The sequence below is a fragment of the Embiotoca jacksoni genome, unplaced genomic scaffold (assembly GCF_022577435.1).
Source record: "Embiotoca jacksoni isolate LCO1_2020_lvr unplaced genomic scaffold, fEmbJac1.0.p SCAF_9, whole genome shotgun sequence".
NCBI lineage: Eukaryota > Metazoa > Chordata > Actinopteri > Embiotocidae > Embiotoca > Embiotoca jacksoni.
In genome coordinates, this window is record NW_027185447.1 from 12,070,320 (window position 1) to 12,089,727 (window position 19,408).

The 19,408-nt window shown below is 41.3% G+C and overlaps 4 protein-coding genes across 6 annotated transcripts in view; 2 read left to right on the top strand and 2 right to left on the bottom strand.

Annotated features, from left to right (window-relative positions):
* Window positions 1-6,848, top strand: part of LOC138193492 (leucine-rich repeat-containing G-protein coupled receptor 6) — a 38,112-nt gene extending 31,264 nt beyond the window's left edge. Inside the window, exons 10-18 of the mRNA XM_069141598.1 lie at window positions 84-152; window positions 627-698; window positions 1,008-1,073; window positions 1,195-1,266; window positions 1,720-1,791; window positions 2,290-2,415; window positions 3,554-3,708; window positions 4,343-4,423; window positions 4,519-6,848. Coding sequence (XP_068997699.1) covers window positions 84-152; window positions 627-698; window positions 1,008-1,073; window positions 1,195-1,266; window positions 1,720-1,791; window positions 2,290-2,415; window positions 3,554-3,708; window positions 4,343-4,423; window positions 4,519-5,663 — 1,858 coding nt within the window. The 3' untranslated portion in view covers window positions 5,664-6,848. The remainder of the gene's footprint in view (window positions 1-83; window positions 153-626; window positions 699-1,007; window positions 1,074-1,194; window positions 1,267-1,719; window positions 1,792-2,289; window positions 2,416-3,553; window positions 3,709-4,342; window positions 4,424-4,518) is intronic.
* Window positions 6,849-6,853: 5 nt separating this feature from the next.
* ube2t (ubiquitin-conjugating enzyme E2T (putative)) lies at window positions 6,854-10,369 on the bottom strand. The gene is made up of 7 exons (XM_069141605.1): window positions 10,204-10,369; window positions 9,703-9,815; window positions 8,604-8,673; window positions 8,380-8,485; window positions 8,153-8,251; window positions 7,618-7,701; window positions 6,854-7,285 (listed from the first exon to the last, which is right to left on the bottom strand). Exons 2-7 carry the CDS (start codon window positions 9,812-9,814, stop codon window positions 7,169-7,171), a joined length of 588 nt encoding a protein of 195 aa, XP_068997706.1. The 5' UTR covers window position 9,815; window positions 10,204-10,369; the 3' UTR covers window positions 6,854-7,168.
* Window positions 10,370-11,081: 712 nt separating this feature from the next.
* Window positions 11,082-13,248, bottom strand: LOC138193357 (uncharacterized methyltransferase YdaC). Of its 3 annotated transcripts, none has more exons than XM_069141348.1 (4): window positions 13,146-13,248; window positions 12,213-12,469; window positions 11,682-11,862; window positions 11,082-11,560 (listed from the first exon to the last, which is right to left on the bottom strand). In XM_069141348.1, coding segments are annotated over exons 1-4 (636 nt in total). In that variant the 5' UTR covers window positions 13,147-13,248; the 3' UTR covers window positions 11,082-11,363. The 3 variants fall into 3 exon arrangements, with proteins under 3 accessions (XP_068997449.1, XP_068997451.1, XP_068997450.1); XM_069141350.1 differs by having other exon boundaries at window positions 11,083-11,560; window positions 13,032-13,202; XM_069141349.1 differs by lacking the exon at window positions 13,146-13,248 and adding an exon at window positions 12,984-13,055 and having other exon boundaries at window positions 11,083-11,560.
* A 17-nt stretch (window positions 13,249-13,265) lies between these two features.
* etv7 (ETS variant transcription factor 7) lies at window positions 13,266-18,293 on the top strand. The gene is made up of 8 exons (XM_069141347.1): window positions 13,266-13,583; window positions 13,805-13,943; window positions 14,088-14,252; window positions 14,331-14,507; window positions 16,465-16,578; window positions 17,130-17,272; window positions 17,396-17,496; window positions 17,574-18,293. Exons 1-8 carry the CDS (start codon window positions 13,551-13,553, stop codon window positions 17,761-17,763), a joined length of 1,062 nt encoding a protein of 353 aa, XP_068997448.1. The 5' UTR covers window positions 13,266-13,550; the 3' UTR covers window positions 17,764-18,293.
* Window positions 18,294-19,408: the final 1,115 nt, after the last annotated feature.

Consider the following 19,408-nt stretch of genomic DNA (forward strand, 5'->3'; position numbering starts at 1 on the left):
CGTGTGTGTGTCTGTGAGGGAAAGAGAGAGGGAAAGAAAGAGGAAGACAGCGGTCTGATGCTTTTTTCCTTGTTTGACTGCAGTTCACTTAACGGGGCAACCCAGATTCGAGAGTTCCCTGATCTCAAAGGAACCACCAGCCTGGAAATTTTGTGAGTGTCTCCTTTATGCCCCCCCCCCCCGCCCCCCGCTTACCCCCAACCCACCACACACACACATACACACACACACCATGGTATTATTTCACTTAGTAAGGCCTCACTGTATGCAGTAACAAGAAATGTGAAAAGACACTGAGGTTGAGGAAAGAGAAACAATCCCAGGAATCGCCATACATGACAGGAGAAGAGTGAGGAGGGATGAGACTCAGCAGGAGAGACACACATACAGCCAGCTGAAAGAAAAAGCGAGAGAACATGTGTGTTTTAGGATTCTCGGAGAGACAGGGCATGAACAGGAGACTCACAGAAGGATAGGGAGGAGTAGGCTAGTTATGCCAGCTGGTGACAGGTTTGTTGAAACCTACACAGCTGCCTGTCTGACCATGTTAGACTCACAGGACTGTGGGGATCCTTTCGCTTGCTTGCACTCCGACAATGATCAGAGGATCCTCTTCTTCTCTACAGGACGCTGACTCGGGCCGGTCTCTCGGCTCTGCCTCTGGATCTCTGTGAGCAGCTGCCTCGGCTCAGAGTGCTGTGAGTACATACACAGAGTGGGGGGGGGAGAGTGAGAGGTAGAAATACTGATACACAAAAACTCAACTGTGGGGAGGTTTGCCCCCAAGCAATCACTCATATAATCGCTTCGCAATGAAATCCAATCACCCCCCCACCCCCGAAAAAAAATAAATAAATAAAAAATTGTCCTGCTGTATCGCCTTGCTTTCAGAGCCGGCTCCCAAATAATCCTGTCACCCCCATAATTTCCCACACTATAAATCCCCAGCTGGTCACTGTGTTTATGTGTGCTGTGTGTGAGTGTGTTTGTTTTGTGTACTGTTGTAGGGAACTATCTTACAACCAAATAGAGGATCTGCCCAGCTTTTACCACTGCTCTGCACTGCAAGAGATGTGAGTATTTTGACAGCCAAAACAATCAAACACACAAAGTATGAATCAGAATCAAAAATTTTCCCTGTTCACCTCTGGCCTTTTAGCATTGTAAGCCTATATATTTTTTTTTTCCTAACAGAGGGCTACAGCATAATCAAATCAGGAGGATAGAGTCAAGCATCTTCCAGCAGCTCACCTCTCTAAGATCACTGTGAGTCTAACTGTTCAATTATTTTTTTTATTCATTGTCTGGATCAGTGGTTCCCAACCTCTGGCTAAGGACCCCACCAAGGAATCACAAGATATATTAGGTTTCATTAACTGGATAGCTGGAAACTAAAACAAAACATAATTCTGCTCTACAAAATGTATTTATCTTTTTGCTTTTTTTGCTTGTGAAATAGCACATAGTTTAACCTCTTTGCGGCTCTGAAAATATTTAACTGAAACAAACTGTGGAGGGAAAATCACTCATAGCATGAGGAGTTGTCACACATTGACACTGGTTCATTTCAAGGAATTGTAAGCCAAGAAGGTTGGGAAGCATTAGTGAGGCTCAAACTGTGTAGACTTTTGACATCTTACTGACATCTAGTGGTGACATGCAACAGAGACCTACAAAAGTCAGCGTGTAATTGTCCAATTTGATTCTTTTTTCTGACAGTGATCTGAGCTGGAACATGATTGAGTGGATCCACCCAGATGCCTTTGCCTGGCTTCACTCTCTAATCAAACTGTGAGTAAACATAGACACCAAGACTCTTCTACATTTTGTCTGGTGCTTCAGCAGTGTCACTCCTCTCCCCCCAAAAAGCAATGCTGAATTTGTGTATCTTTAATTAAGGTTAAGCGGAGTGTCGGAGCCTTGGGCTTACACAAACACTTCATACTTGGCTGAGTGTGCCGCAGAAAATCTTTTATCTTTATGTAGAGAACATTAAACTGCATTTATTGTGTGGCCCGTAGTCTCATCTCAGGTCGTGCCAATACAAAATTGCTTCATTCTGTGTTTGCCTAGCTAAAGAAGCAGATACTTTACATCTGACAGGAAGTATTGTCTGGAGGGAAACATAATAGAGAGCCTTGTCTGAACAGTTTATAATATCTAACATGCAAAGCATTTTTGTTACCAAGGATGACCCTCAGCAATTTACCCAATACACCCAAGTAAAAACCCAGTTTTTAAACTTGAGCTTGGCCTGATCTGACACCCACCACTTTCTTTATCTCATAGGGACCTGTCTGACAACCATCTCAGCTCACTGCCAGTTGCAGGTTTGGGGGTTCTCACCCATCTCAAGCTGAGGGGGAACACAGAATTGTATGAGGCCTTCAGTCCTGATCACTTCCCCAACATGAGGTAACGTATAAATACACCCATCAGAATCAGTCAACTCTTTCGTAATTAATGTAGTCTCCAATATGAAGTTTTATATTTCGCTTTCTCAAAACAAACTGCTTTGAGACGGTAACATAAAGGATATACACCTGGCTCGTAACTGTTCCAGGTGTATATCCCGTGGCTGTAATGAACAATGCATCTCTTCCCATCCCTTAAATTATCCTTCCTCTCACAATTTTCTAATAATATCATCAATTTACCGAAAGTCTGACAATTGACTAATTACAGTGTATCCCTGCAAGCCATTTCTGAGTTGACTCTCTACAATGAGGAAACGTTTGTTAGCAGCAAGTTCATTCTTGTCACAAAGATCCGTGAAGGCCTGGAAAGGTGCGGTGAAGTAAAAGTGAAGAGTGAGTTTCAAAGACTTTGGCATGTGATCTAGTTGCAATGTCAGCATTACTGTAGAACATCATCCAAAACACAAGGGAGGCAGGGAACCGCTTCAAAAACATTATTCAGGTACAGCAAATGTCTGCACCAAAGGCATGATCCCGACTTCAAATGTATTCCAGTTTCTACTACATTTTCTCTAAAGATCAATTTCTGTATGTACTTAAAGAAGAGGTTAAAAAAAATATATTTTTTATTTTTGTGTGAACATTCTCTCTGTCTGCATGGGCCATTTTCACCATGTCTCTTCCTAATGTGCTTCCAGTTAAAGTAAAAATCCAGTCCTTATTACAGTTATTATTACAGTTTAAAAATAAAGGATCTTACAAAATTAAGTCTTTTTAGTACAAAATTCCCTTTTTCTTAAAACATAAACAGTCGATTTTGTCCCCATCACATTAAGACGAACCATTAAGAACAGAAGGAATTTGTACAAGCAAAAAGTGTTTCAATTTACAAACCGCCTGTTTCAAGACAGACTTGAAAAGACTCGTCAACCTATCCTTTAGGTGCTACAGAAACAAAAGCACCTGAAGTTGCTTTGAAACAGTCCAAGATTGAACTTAAAAGCCGTGTCGACAACGCTCACAACAAAAGGAGCATCATGTCTTACAGTTTTGTTACTACTTTCTTGTGTTTCATACCAACCAATAGTGTATTTTCCCGGTCTCTTATCCATGCCGTTCCCATTTGTTTGCTCCAGGGTGATAGAGATGCCTTATGCCTACCAGTGCTGCGTCTATGGCTCCTGTGAAAGCTACAAACCAGCCAGTCAGTGGGACACCGAGCAGAGCAGCACGAACGAAGACCTACGCAAGAGGACCGTGGCCATGTACCCCATCCATGCAGACACACACTGTAAGACAGCACACAACATCCGATATCTGTGGAAGCACATATACAGTATGCAACAAACATAGTGCACGCCTGTGTTGTAATCTGAACTCCATATGTCTGTGCTCAGTGTATCACTGAAACCACAGTTACCTGGCACCTGACACACACCTCGACTTCCATGTTGACCTGGCCATGCATTCCTCTGGCTGGCACACAATATAATCACAGATAAACCTCACAAATTAAGCTGAAATTAAAACATTAAAATCGAAAACATAAACATACAAAGGTAGAGATGAAAATAAGCAATTGCTCGGTCAACCAAAAGGTAAGAACAAAAGATGATTATACCGTGACATATTGCTGATGAAAATGTATTTAACTTGAATTGTTATAAAACATGTCATAATAATAAAATTTATAGCAAGCGCCATTTGTCTTCCACAAATATTTTTTTTCTGCTACTGCCAAGGAATGATAAATCACCTCACTTTATTATTATTACAAAAACTCCCCTCTGCTGATGGCACACGCTATCTACCATCCATATACTGTGTATTCACACGCAGCGTAAACAAGCCTGATAGTCCTTGTACAACAGTTTGATCCAAAGAATTAAACCTCTGAATTTGACCCTAACAATGCCTTCTTCCAGATGACCCAGATCTGGAGGAGTTCCAGCTAGAAATAGAAGAATCCAAACTACAGACCAGTGTCCAGTGCACGCCCACGCCAGGTAACGCATATTACACCTTTAGTGAGGTGGTAAGGGCATTCATTGCCACTTTGTTGATTTTCAGCAAATGAGTTGTGCGTTTGTTGTGTTTGCAGGTCCTTTCCGTCCCTGTGACTCTCTGCTGGGTAGCTGGCTGGTTCGTGTCGGCCTGTGGTCCATCTCCCTGGTTTCCCTGCTGGGGAACTCCATCCTGCTTCTGTCCCTCTTTGGCTCGCCCGGCTACTTGTCGCCACTTCGCTTCACTGTGGCTTGCATGGGTGCTACCAATCTGCTGACGGGTGTGTGCACATGCACCCTGTCCCTTGTGGACGCGCTCACGCTGGGAGAATTCGGCCACTACGGAGCCCGCTGGGAGGGGGGTCCTGGTTGTCAGGCGACGGGGTGGGTCTGGGTGTTTGCGTCTGAGGCGAGTGTGTTGCTGCTGACTCTTGCAGCAGTGCAGTGCGGCGTGAGCGTGACGTGCGCCCGCGCCTACGGGAAATCCCCATCCCTTAGGAGTGTGCGCACATGTGCACTTTTCTGCCTCACTCTTTCCCTCACACTGGCTTCTCTCCCGCTGGTTGGAGTCGGGGAGTATGGGTCCTCGCCTTTCTGCCTGCCCTCGCCTTTGCCGCCCCCTTCCTCTCGACCGCCATCCTCCCTGGGCTTTCCCTTAGCACTTATTATGATGAACACCCTGTGCTTGCTTATAGTCACAGGTTCATACATCCGCCTTTACTGGGAGTTACTAAGGGGGGAGTGTGAGGGCCTGTGGGACTGCGCTATGATTAAACACGTTGCCTGGTTAATATTCACCAATGGCCTCCTCTACGTACCGGTAGCTTTCCTCTCCCTTTGTTCCCTTCTGGGTCTCCTCTCTCTGGGCGAGGAGGTGCTAAAATCGGTCCTTCTGCTGCTGCAGCCCTTGCCCGCCTGCCTCAACCCTCTCCTCTTCCTCCTTTTCACACGAGACCACGCTCACTTTTTCTTCTGGCCTCGCCCCAAAGCACGTCCACAGCTACGCCGGGACCGCACCCTAGACTCACTAGTTTCTGTGGAGACAGAGAAGAGCTCTTGCTCCGATTCGTCAACACAGGTGTCACTGACTGATGCTGATGCCATGTACAGTGGGGGGTCATCTCCCCAACCCCACCTGGATCCAATCAGATTTTCCCATTGCTCCTCCACTTCCTCTGTTCCTCTCATCCCTTGCCAAATACCCACTCCCACTGCCAGAGATAGAGAAAGGGCGACAGAATGACGGCGCCTGAGCGACGATGAATGTCTCGAGAGTTTGGATCAAAAGGTGGATCACAACACCTGCCCTCTCTATCACGCTACCGTGGCTCCTTCTCTCATCTCTCACCCACGAGCCTCCAAGCTAGCTGTCTGAAAGCTGGGACATTATGGACTTTCAAGGACCATCATCATACTGCAGCAGCAAGACCACCTCTGGGTTATTCATATTTAAGGTCCTCAGAATGAGTCAAAACACAAACTGTTGAGGACTATAGAGAAGTTGATGAGAAAACAACAAAGAGCCTCTGAAAATGGAGGGTGGAACTAAAAGTTCCTTTCACAGAAAAGACTATTTAAGGAAATGCCATTACTGTTGAACTAAAGGACAATTTCAGACACTATCCAGTGGACTGTGTCAATCATGGACTTGGAACGACAAAGAGAAAAAGTTACAGGACATTTCAAAATAAAAGCTGTTAACTACACAGAAAAATCAAAGCATCAGACAAATCAGTGGTTTTAGCCGGGGGGGGAGGGGGATTTAGGTAGCATAAGTAGAATTTTACGTGTAAATGTTTATACTGAAATGTGATCATAAGAAGTGCAACTTACAAGTTTGCAACTTAGAAGATTGTTTGGTAATATTTTAAGTGGCGTTATTATTTGTTTTTAAATATACCTATTGCTAAAGTCTGTTTTAAAAAAGGGACTAATTGTCAGACACACCAGGCCATTTTACCAGTGTAAGCTAACATTTTTCATCCATAGACATTTCATTGTCAGATATACTACTCTACAACTGTGTAACACAATAGCTTTTATAAGAATGTTATGCTTTATGTAGCTGCAAAATGCAACAGGAAGTGGGCCACAAATATAGTTTTATATGGTTTACATGGTTTGGTCTCAAATATGCAACTCTGCCCAACAAGAGGCAAGCACTCATACAGACGTAATGGGATGTAGCTATCTTTCTACAGACTTTAGAGTAGGCTAGCGATGTGTACATACAATGTAACTACCTCTGAACTAGCATGGTATTGACTCACTACAGCCTTATGATGTTTGTCTCTCTTTTTATATACAGCAAATATATAATTTTATATATTAAGAAATAAATCCTTAGTTTGTAAAAAAAAAAAAAAAAAACAACAAAAAAAAACTTGTACTATTTAGGATGTACATACTTTGTATGCAACTGGTAAACATGTGTTTGAATAAAATCATCATCTTTATTCTGAATATATACATCAAGTATGCGGATTACTATGTTGAAACACGCATACAGCACAGTAAGTCAAGGCCTTGTATGTAAGACGTTGATAACATTAAACTTTAATATCAAAAGACTAATATAGACAGTACACATATAAAACTGCAGATCTGTATATTCATCTTTCCACTTTTGTAGATCATAAATGGAAGATGGTTAATTACTAAATGAAAACTATTTAAAAGTTGACAGGTGTATAAGGCTTAGTGCTTCATGAGATGAGATACATGTGGCTCTAATGAGGGAGGTGGAAACTACACACACGTTCTCTTCGCTGGCTCTTCTCCTTTCTGCTGTGCACCGAGCGCGTCTCTTTTTCGGGACGATGCTTTCTGGTCTGGAGTATTGTCCTCGTTGCCCTCTACAACTCCCTGAACAAAGACAGAGAGAAACTCTGTTGGCACAACATACCGGCACTTCTCCAGATTCTAAAAGTATGAAATGTGGAAGTCCCATTTAAATGTAACACACATGTTGCATTACTTTGTTGCAAGTGAGCGCTGAATTAGGAGACAAAATTCAAATCGAAGGAGCGCAGCACAACCTTGTGGGTCAAAAGAGCAACTGCACAGAACTATTACGATGACAGAAAGCATAGTGCTGTGGAGTAAGCCACAATAATCATGTCACAAACAAAGAATGATGCAGCCTTTCCTAGAAATCAGTGCACAGAAAATTAAAAAGCTTAAAGAAGAAAACTTACAGTGTTCTTCTGAACAGCATGTTCCTGTGTCCACTTCCTGGCCTTCTCCATGAAAAGGGGCTTGTTGTACTTGAATTCTGAAGACTACGTCAACAAAGTAAGCATCTTGTTACAGCAACTAGGGTGGCTTCTACAATAATTTACTGTTATATGCTACATCCTGTCTACTGACATTTTAATACTGCCAGGAGGCTGATTTTTTTTTTGTGACAAAGGTTCTAAGGTGTCTCAGACTATTATCTACACAAGTTATTCTGCCATTTAGCAAACATCTGGACTTCAAATAAAAAAAGTCACAATGGAAAGACTACTGAATTTTTTCCAAGTGCATATTTTAATCAACTTTAAGCATTTATTTTTCAGTCATTCTAAAGTTCCAAAAACTGTTTTTGATGAAGATCTATTGTCCCACATACATAATGGTATTACAAAATTCATTAAAAACAAACTAAACTGCCACAGTGTGATTGTGCATCTACGTTATGCAACTCAAACAGATAGATCTGTGAGGGAGAAAAGATGACATATGACTCACTATATCAGCCATAAGTGGGTCATCTGGATTGGGCTCAGCCATGAGCAGCTGAATGGAAGTGAGGACTGTGGAGATGTTTAGAGACGGCTTCCAGGCACCCTGAAATAAAATAAAAAGCAGGAAATATTAGATCTAATTTATGGAACCTTTTATATATCCTCATTTCTTTGGCCACAGACCCCCCAAAAAACAAAAACTAAAAAGGTTGTTTTGTGCTTGAACACAACCTTTGGGGGGAGTTTGAGAGCATCGTGGCAGATACGTCCTGAACTGTCAATGTTTGGGTGGTAGATTGGAGTCAAGAATCGTATATTGGGAGGCTCAAATGGGTACCTATGGGGGGGGAAAAAAAAATCACGTCAATTGTACTCAGGTGCAGTAAGGAGTCAGACTTGTATCTGGTAACTGGTAGAGAGAAAACCATCAATGTTAAACTTCAGCGAGAGGGTACCTCTCTGGAATCTTGACCTCCAAGGAGAAGAGTCCACCTTCATACGGAGTTCCTGTTCCACCCAAAATCTCTGCAAACAAGGGGGAAGAAGCAAAAAAAAAAAAGCCTTATTAAGAGACAAAACAGACATTTCATTTGTGATATGCTACATGCCGTATGTTCATGAGAATAAAACATGGTTGGCAGTGGTCTGATGTGATTAAATGTTTTTTGTTTGTTTGTTTTACATTACAACAACCAAATGGGGGGTTGCACAGTAGAACACTGTAATGCAGTAAAAAGTGGTAATGATTAAATTCTTTATAAAAAAAAAAATAAAAAAGGTTTGGTCCAAAATTAATTCTACAGTGCATGACAACAACCCAAAATACATAGCCAGGGTTATAGGGAAGTATCTTCAACGATAACAAGAACACAGAGTCTCGCAACAGGGAGTCTGGCCCCCACAGAGTATTCATTTTCTTAATAATAACAACTTCAGATAGAGTAAACTGTAATCTATGCAGTGTGTAATCTATGCGTACAGTATGGTAGCATTGCAAAGGACTGCAGTCCTTTTGGTAATAGTGATACAATCTGTTATTACCTGACGAGTAGACTTTGAATGTTTACTTAATTGCCTGTTCATTGCGTACAATTTGCTAAAACTGATACCAGTTCTGCAGGAAGTCTTACCTGTATGATTACAGGTTACAATGTTCAGTCTTTGCTCTAAAGAGGTGTTCATTTCACTGTATGATCACTTTGGAGGATGTGTTTGTGGAGCAGATGAACTGTATTTCATTATATGAACAGGTGCTTCTGTTATTTAGCCACATATCATTGATATAAATAGGATGGAAACAAATAATAATGAATAAAATAGTCTTCAAAGTAACCACAAAGTTGACTTAGCATCCTGAATGTGTAACATATTATGCACATAATGTATATATTATACATATCAGGTATTGCACAATTTACAATTCTGAAACAGGAATGTTTTTGATGATCTCCGTCATTCCGGTTAAGATTGAATCAATCACCGGTGGGACATCCTGATACTTTGATCGGGGGAAAAGTAGGTTGGTTGTTTTAAACCTAGTGACGTAATACTTACGAGCCCGGAGCTCGTCTATCCGTTCCTCCTCGGTCTGCCAGCACGTTATCCCGGGGGGAGGCTCGGTGCTCAGCATCTGAAGTTCACGCTTCAAACGAGAAGCTTTCTGCATTCTGCATAGCAGAGAAAGGACCACAGTGACTCGATTTGTGCTTCATGAAAAGTGATATTGGTGAAAACAGGTGCTTCTGGTCCCACGCTGTACACGTCATCGCTTTAGCGTTACATTCAAATGCTCCATGAGGCCCAAACTGGGGACGGACAGCAGCCTCGATATTGACAAGTTCTTCTGAAACAGATGCAAATCTTTCTCAACTCGCTTGTTGACACTTGTGTTTATTCTTACGATATATTTAATGGGTTACCTCGTTTAACGTTAGCTGCCTTCGTGTTGGACACAAACGCTACGGAGCTGACGGGTTTGTCTGCTAACATTAATCCAGTAACCGCCGTAAAGTTAAATTAAGATAGTTTACTGAATATTAAATCCCATTCACTTACTTTGTGCCAGCTGTCGTCCACTTTATAATAGCTGTCGAGTTTAAAATGCAACTTCACAACATCTCAAAACACATCGACGTGTTTTGGATTTCCCTCTTCCTACGTCATCAACACCGCCTGCATACGTCACTTCCTCTTCCTCTTCTTCTTCTTTGGTTCTAGTTTTTTTCGGAATCGCTGAAACACTAATCTCCATTCTCTAGTCTAAACCAAACACTTAGCAGCGTGAATCCATTTATTGAATCACAAACTCTTTTGGCTGAACCATAAACTATTTTCACCTAGTTAGACACAATTTGCAGATCTCATCGAGTCTTTTTGCAAAACTCAAAACACACTCACTCACTAAAGCATATTTTTCACTGTGATGCACTTGTGGTGCATAATGGTGACCACAGGTAGCAAAAGTTGAACACAATTAAAAGCAGAAGTGTCAGAGTTTAAACACAATGACTCGAAACTGATCACACTTGTTGCAAAAACCAATACAAATCAGGTCCCAGTGCACAGGTTGTTCATATCAACAAGAGGAAAAGTAGGAGGCGGTTTACGTGGAGGAAGAGGAGGTGGGGCAAGGAAGAGCAATTGCTTATGAAATATCTACTGTAATTATGTTCTTGTTCATGGAAAGACAGTGAGGGAAGCAGAACGCCAGCAGATTCTCTGTCCACCATAATCCAGAGATTTAGAGAAGAGAACAGGTCAAATTTGTTTCTGCCAAACATCCCTTTGCCAATATAAAGGAGACTGGGGGAAATGAAATGGATCACTGTTTGTGCGGTGCTGCATGAATGTTTTCATAACTGCACGTTCACCTTTTGTAGAATTTACAAGATTGCCGTGTGAGGGTGGAAAGACACCTGTGTTCTCCCAACAGTAAGATGACCTTAGAGTTGACATGGTCCTTCAAAACAACTCCATTAGACTGTGTGAAATACAACAGTTACTGTATTGAAATTTGGAGGGAATGAATAGTGTCAGCCTTTGCATCATTGACTGTGTCCTCCAACGGAACATCTTTTTATTTATATTTTGTTTTTGTCCTTTTCCAAAACTGTAAAAAAAAAAAATCAGAATCTGCAGAGTTATGAAATGTTTTCTAAAATATATAAAAATATAAAACCTCACAATCACAGCTGTAGGGAAGAATACACAAAATCTCATTTTAGGGCAGTGGCAAAGATTGCCTGAAAAGTAAGGTGTTTATGCTGTTTGTCTTCCATTCTGACATCAGTGAAGCCCGAGTCTTTCAGAGCTGCCATGTAGGCCTCTGGACGCCAGTTCTCTCCTGGCATCACTCGCTTTGCTGCCAAAGTGGCAACATGGGAAAGCCTCAGTGTGGTCACCATCAGGCCTCCTGGATGTGGTCAAAAGGGGGAACATGACATCTGATCAGTACAGCAGGGCTAAAAGATAAGTAGTGGCAGGCTTAAATTTGGATGACAAATCCATCTCACTGTTACAACATTATATCCTACCTGGTTTCATTACCCGGTGTATCTCTGTGGCTCCCTTCCTGAGGTCAGGCCAGAAGTAGTAGCAGTTACAATGAAAGACTTTATCCACAGTGTTGCCTCCCAGAGGCATTGCTGCTACATCGCAGTGGTGTAGGGTCACTTTGCCACCGACCAAAAGTTCCTTCATTCGTTCCTTTGCCATCTGTCAGAGAGGACAAAAATTAATAATCAAGAGTAACAAAAGTGAGTACTGTTCCTTTTTCGAACGCATTTTTGTTGCAGACTTGTTGCTTTTCAATTCTGAGCTTTTGTTTGCCTGTTTGCCAGTTGTTTCTTCTAATTTGTCCTAATTACATAAATTTATGCAGCGTGTGGCCAGTTTAGGTTGGTTAGGGCGGCTTGTTACAGCTACAAAAACGTTATGCTGTGTTCTTGGGCTTTGTATTTTTAAGACAGTCTTTGTAACACTTTGTAACAAACTCTAAATGTGCATATAATAAACAAACTTCAATTTGAGTGCTTTATTTTACTCCTCAAGCATTCGTACCTCACCTGATGCATGTAGTCTGAGTAATCCACCCCTATAAGCCTGCCTGTGGGCTCTGTGAGCAGTTTGGCTGCCGACTGCAGACCCAGACCGGGACCGTGACCCAGCTCCAGCACTGTGTCCCCAGGCTGGATCCCACACAGTTGCACAGCATTCTCCTCGAGGACCTGGTTGCGAACTGTGAACAGCTTGCTGACCAGCCAGCCTGCCACTGATCGTGTTGGGCGGCCCAACTGTTTCCCCACTTTTTCAGTCCACATCACTGGAGAAATACGTCAGAAAGACATGCGGGCACTTTTATAGAGTCGGCTAAAAGCTGGGTGACCCCTGTCAGTTTGGGGATGACAAGGATCAAAAAGTGAACATGTGATGAGAAAATGTTGGCGGCAACCCTGACTACGGCTTTTGTGTAATTGAAATTTAATGATTTTTACATTATGAAACAAAAATGAAATACTTAATTTACCGTATGACCAAAAAGCCTGGTAGAAGCGATTATGATTTTTTTTATTAGCCTACTATCACTAATCTATTATTATTTAATTGACAAGATGAAGGTGGCATTACGATGCGATAGCAGCAGCCTACTGGTATAGGCGTTTACATAAATAAAGTAAAGTAGGCCACGTTTTTTCTCCAGTTAGAGGGATCTTATTCTTAAAATAACTCCCGTAATATTCCAGCAGGTATGCTGACCATGTCGCAACACGTATTGCAGTAAACTTAATTCCCCACCAATGTGACTGTACCGTTGAGTGTTCTGTAGTGCTACTTGCCTGGATAAGATCTTCACTTACATTCTTATCAAGTCTATTTACTCTTACCCGCAATGGTCTGTTTGGTCTTCCTGGTAAGAGGAGGAGGAAGAGGAGCTCCGAGGAAAGGCTATTTATGTTTTATCGGCGCACGCGCGCCTTACTTTTGGTGGATTCACTCACTTTTTCACACTCCCACAGCTTTTTAATCGCTCACTTCCTGCAACTGTCCTTTCTTTTGTCCCAACGACAGTTCTTAAATAGTAAATGTGCTCTTCCGTTGCTTCCAATCGCCCTATTTTGCGCGCACACACGCACACACGCACACACACGCACACACACACACACACACACACACACACACACACCCCCTGCGAGGATTACGCTTCTTTCGTTTTCATTTCCCGGAAGGATCGAATGTGAAAATAGTTCGTATTTCTTCAAGAGAAATGTTCAAACTTCTGCATTAAAAATGGAGATCGGGGAGGTATGACCTGAAGTTTGTATCATTTATTGGACGAATTGTAAGTTTGCTTCGGAGGAAATCATCCTGTTTTTTGTGCAGTCGAAAATATAAAGGGCACTTCAATGGAGAGCATTTCCCCGTCACCTTTGATCAAGGTAAGTCGCTCCTCGGAGCAAAATCTTCAGCAGTTGTTTTAAAAAGCAAACAGAGGAGAAGCTACGATTTTAAAAATAAGTTTTGGGAAATTAGGATCTTTACATTTTGGGCCATTGCCAGTTGCTGTGGTTTAAGTTGCCTTTGCTCTTCATTGCTGTGTCAACACTGCCACAAACTGAAGTGTGTGTATGTGTGTTGTATGTGTGTGGATGTTTTGTAGCAAGAAAACAGAACAAATAGTCCTTCATCCATAATGCGTGTAGGGCAAGCCACCGTTCCTCCCAGCCTGCAGCACTCCCAGGTTCCTCTGGTCAGTCCTCCCAGTCCAGAGGACCTGTGGCATCTACCTGGACGGTTAAGTGAGTCACATTCTCTCCTCTGTTTGACTTATGTTTCGTGCAGTTTCCACCACAAATAACATGCAGCAATACAGATGCAGCCCTCAATACGACCTCATATATGTTTAAGCAACAGATCTTAATGTAGCCTATGTGTTTTCCTAGGAATAAACCCCTCTCTTTGGGACAAGGATGACGTTGCCCACTGGCTTCACTGGGCTCAGAGGGAGTACTCACTGCGGCGGCCAGAGAAGGGACACTTTGAGATGAACGGCAGAGCCCTGTGCCTTCTCACGAAAGAAGATTTCAGACTCCGCTGCCCCAGCTCAGGTAGAATTGAGTGTGTGAAATGAGCATGCTGACTGGTTTAGTGTCTCTTTTTTCATATGCGTCGTTCGTTTTCGACAGGTGATGTTCTGTATGAGATCCTTCAGTGTGTGAAACAACAAAGGAGGAGTGTTGTCTGTAACCAGCCGAATACATCTCCCTTTGTGACAACTGGACACAGTCAGGATCCGGTCAGCTGCCAAACACCCACTCACACTGTCAAAGAGCCACAGACTGTCACCGTCAATGATATCCCAGGTCAGTAACATCAAGGAGTAAATTTTTTAACATATGCTGCTTTATTGGTCTGTTGACACATCTAGGGAAATAAATTTGTTTCTGACTAAAGCAACTTATTTGTATAGCACCTCTCAAGGATAGATGTAGCTCACATTACTTTACATAAGGCAAAAAACTGCATTAGAAAATCATATAAAAATTCAATGAAAGGGAACCAAAAATAAAACAATCAAATAAGATAAAAAAATTTTTTTTGAAATAATAACATTCAACAAATCCAAGAAAAAAAAAAAAAGAAGATTCAAAGAAATAAAAGTGCAGCAGAGAAACCAATCAATCAAAGGCAAAGGAGAGCTGCAAGTTTTAGTTTAGATTTGAAAGAGACAGATGTCAGAGCACTTTGAACATCATCTGGTTCAGTCTGTGTGCTGAATAATAGCCAAAAGCAACTTCACTCTATTTGGTTCTGATTTGAGGCCCGATCACTTCGTTGGCTTTCATTTGTTTTTAGCACAATAGAAATGTATTCAGACCCTATGTTGTTAAGTACAGATCATCTGCAATACTTGAAAATCTATTTCATAAAAAAATGGAAGCCACTGTAGAGATTAGCATACGAGAAATGTGTACAGTTGTTCTGATTCTTGTTGGAACTTTTTGAGCAGTACTCTGAAGGTTCCTCAGTTTTCTTTTTGGGGAGACCAGACAATAGACTGTAACAACAGTCCACTCTGCATGAAAACATGAAAGAGTATCTCTCGAAATAATAATAAAAAAAAACAGCAGAGGAAAAATTTTAAATGATACAGATTTAGACAGACACCTTTAGAAATATACCAGCCTAGCAGTATCTGCAACAAACTACATACATTACCACACATATATTGTACATCATGCACCGTGTTGTGCTACATAGTGCACAGCCCTACAAGGAGCACACACATACACTACATAGAGTGTCCACACTTAGTTAATTATTAGTTACATATTAAATAAAATATCCTGGTTAGACTGTGGATGTGAATACTTCCTGATCAGCCACAAGTCCAAACACAACATGCAGGAATGTGCTCTCCTTCTTTTTTTTTTTTTTTTTTTTAATTTTTTTTTATTGTATTAGTATGGACGTCCATCAACCTCTTATCCCAAAATTTATAAGCCACATATTTTTCTTTTCCTATAGTTTTCTTCACAGGAGAAGTGACGTGGTGGTATGGATGTTGTGGAATCTCACCACACTACATAACATGTTTGTGATGTTGGGGAGTTTAGATGATTAGAATGCATCATTTGAATGTGCTATGTTTTGTGAAAAGTTCATTCATTTGTTCATTCATTACAACGACATACATTGGTTAAATGTGTAGTAGCAAAAAGCACAACATTGCAGTAAATAGAAATAATGAAGTACAATAACCATACAACTGAGCCATGGTACACTAAAAACATGCACATTACTCTTATGTCTCTTCCTTAAAGAAAGTTACTTTCCATTATAGAAAGTGAGATGTTTGCTAGTGAGTTGTGTTTTCCTGGATACTAGTGATCTTACAACTCCAGAGTCAGAACAATGACTTTGTTCTGTGCCCTCAAAGCAAGTCGTAAAATTGCCTCAGGTTAAACATTACATTACCCTTTTGTAAACCTGTTTATATAAAATGTTGAGGCTGCCCTAAAAGTACTTTTGCTTTCAGTTTAGCATTTTGTATTTCCTCAAATTTCTTTCTCACAGTTTCCTCTGCCTTCACCACTGTAGTTTCACTAGTTGTCATGACCACAGTGGGCTGCCAGCCAGAGCCCAATTCACCCTGCACAGATAGCCCCAATTTTTACACTTACTCTGCCCCACTCACTCTTAAAAGTGGGTATAACAAACGGCTATAATAGAAAGACAGTGTCCTGCAGTTTTAATTATTTTATTTTTTATTATTCTATTCTTTGTTGCTTTCTGTATCTTTCTTTCTGTCTCTTCTAGATGGATCAGCAGCTGCCTCACCCCGAACAGAGAGAATCAACCAGGAGCCTCTCAACCTGTGCAGTCGAGAGAAGCCAAGGAATCCACTGCACAAAGCCAACGGTCACATCCCAGGTATTGTTACATACATCTTCTACCAGATTTGCTACTTACACAGAAACTAAAGAAAAACAAATGCCTTTTCAACAGACCCAACCATAACATATACATAGTTAAAGTCTACTTCCTTGCAACTAGAATTTGAAGTCCAACTTTCAAATAACCACTCTTAATGTAGACCTGGTTTTGGTATCTGAAAATAAATATTTGCATCTCTTTGGCGGTCCTCTGTTTTACTTTGGTTTTGTTTGTGAGGCAAAGATCAACACAAACTAAAAAAAAAAAATCATAAAGCAATAAACTCAAAGTGGCTCTTAGATACAACTAGTCAGCCATATAGTCATTATATTTTCTTGTTACCTGAAACATATTGCTCAAAGGAACTTTAGAGCCAAGCTTACAAATGCACGTGCTTAAATATAACCATGGCTTTGAGATGGGGTTATATTTAAAAAAGATTATAACAATTAATCCTTTGCATTATGACTTCTGCATAAAGCCTTAAATACCTACATCTGATGAAGTTTTGTCAACATGTGTGTTATTGCTGTACTCTTCATGGCCAGAGTGCAGACTGCTGTGGGACTACGTATATCAGTTGCTGTGTGATGATCGTTACCAAGAATACATTCGCTGGGAAGACCAGGACAGCCTGGTATTTAGGGTGGTCGACCCAAATGGACTGGCTCGTCTCTGGGGAAACCACAAGGTAAGTTCCCACATCTGTGTGTTTTATCTGATGGGGAAAATGAACACGCAGGACAAAGGAGAAATCAGCAAAACCAGAGGACATGGGAGCATATTTAGTCACGTATCATTTCTCTTTTCACAGAATCGGAACAATATGACCTATGAGAAAATGTCCCGTGCTTTGCGGCACTACTACAAGCTCAACATCATCAAAAAAGAGCGAGGACAAAAACTCCTCTTCAGGTTTGTTCATTTCTCTGTGTCATTCACTTCTGTCTTCACCACACAACAACATGCATATTCATTTCTGCTTTTCTCAGGTTTCTGAAACTCCCACAAGACATCAGGAAACAGCAGGTTGACGCTGCCGGGACCCCGCAGCACACTCCACCTCAAGATGGGGACTATCCAGACACAAGTCCCATAAATGAGTTCAGTCAGGACCATTTTGAGGTTTCTCCTGATCGGGTTTCACCACAGCCTCTTCCAATGGGTGCTCCTGTGAGATAGAAAAAAAAAAAAAACATATCAAAATGTTCTAGGTACTGCAATACCAACAGAATGATTAGGAGATTGTGGTGTATTAATCTTGTGGTTTCAGCTGCCAAAAATAATGCCTGTACAGGTTGAACAAAGTGCACTATAAGATGAATTGTTAGAAAAACTTTTCATGGAGCTTTTTATTTTGCTGTGAATCAATGTATGTATAACTGTGATCTGGGTGAACACTAACATTAAGGGACAAGGAAAACTGTGAAAGAAAGAAGGCATACATTTTCAACCAGATAAATAATCATCAGAACTTAAATTTTTTTGGGGCATTCTCAACATAATCGCAAAACAGACGATGGGACTTATTCTCATAAACTAGACAAATATTGAAGGTTGTTTGTGTTCACACAAAAAACATTTGTATTGCAGTTTGAATTCCAGTTTTTGCAAGCAGTCATTTTACAAATAATTAGCATTATCGCCTTGCTTTGTAAAATAAATATATTATATGACACAGAAAACACGTGCATCCAATTGTACTTTTTATTTGAACATGCTAACATGTAAACACAATCAATTTGGTATCCCTCTCTACCTAAATTTGATAATGCATTAATGTGTAAAGTTTATTTGAACAGTGCAATATTCAAATTATTTCATATAACATGTACTCTAATATTATTTTGATGAAATCTACCCTTTCTTTGCACAAACAATCAAAAAGACAACAAAAGAAGAAAGTACACACATTCAGTGCTCACTCTTGAAATGAAGTGTCAAAGCTGTACCTGCAGGGGGTGCTGTGGTAGCATGGTAACCTTTGTATGTACACGACAAGATGTTTACCAGCTGACCATAATAAACCTCTTTTATACATCATTAATTAGGAACCTGCACACTTAATTACAGACTGTGTGTTTGTCATATTAGGTTCAATTATATTTGTAAGACATCTCCTTGATTGTCTGCGTATCATATGATACAAAAAATTTCCCCTTGGCAGTAGTGGAGGACTTTGTAGAGTGGGCGGGAAGAAATTACCTGCTCCTGAACATGGCCAAGACCAGAGAGATGGTGGTCGACTTCAGGAGGAAGACGACGGCTCCACAACCGCTGAGAGTTCTGGGAGAGGAGGTGGACATGGTTGAGGAGTACAAGTACCTGGGTGTGTCCATCGACAACAGACTGAACTGGAAGACCAACATCAACGCTGTCTACAAAAAGGGGATGAGTCGACTCTTTTTCTTGAGGAAACTTCAATCCTTCAATGTGTGCAGCAAGATGTTGGAGATGTTCTACCAGTCTGTTGTGTCTATTGTACTTCGCTGTGGTCTGCTGGGGGAGCAGCATTGGAGCCGGTGACACCAACAGATTTAACAAACTGGTTAAGAAGGCTGGCTCCATCATCGGCTACAATCTGGATAGTCTGGAAAAGGTGGTGGAGAGGAGGATGCTGAACAAACTATTATCCATATTGGATAATCCTGACCACCCTCTCCACCACCTGCTGCAGGGACAGTGGAGCACTTTCTCCAAAAGATTCCTCTAGCTCCGCCGTCACAAGGACAGATACAGGAGATCATTCCTGCCGACCGCAATTAGACTGTACAATAACTCACCTCTGGCAAAATACATCACATAACAATAATACTGTTGACTGTGT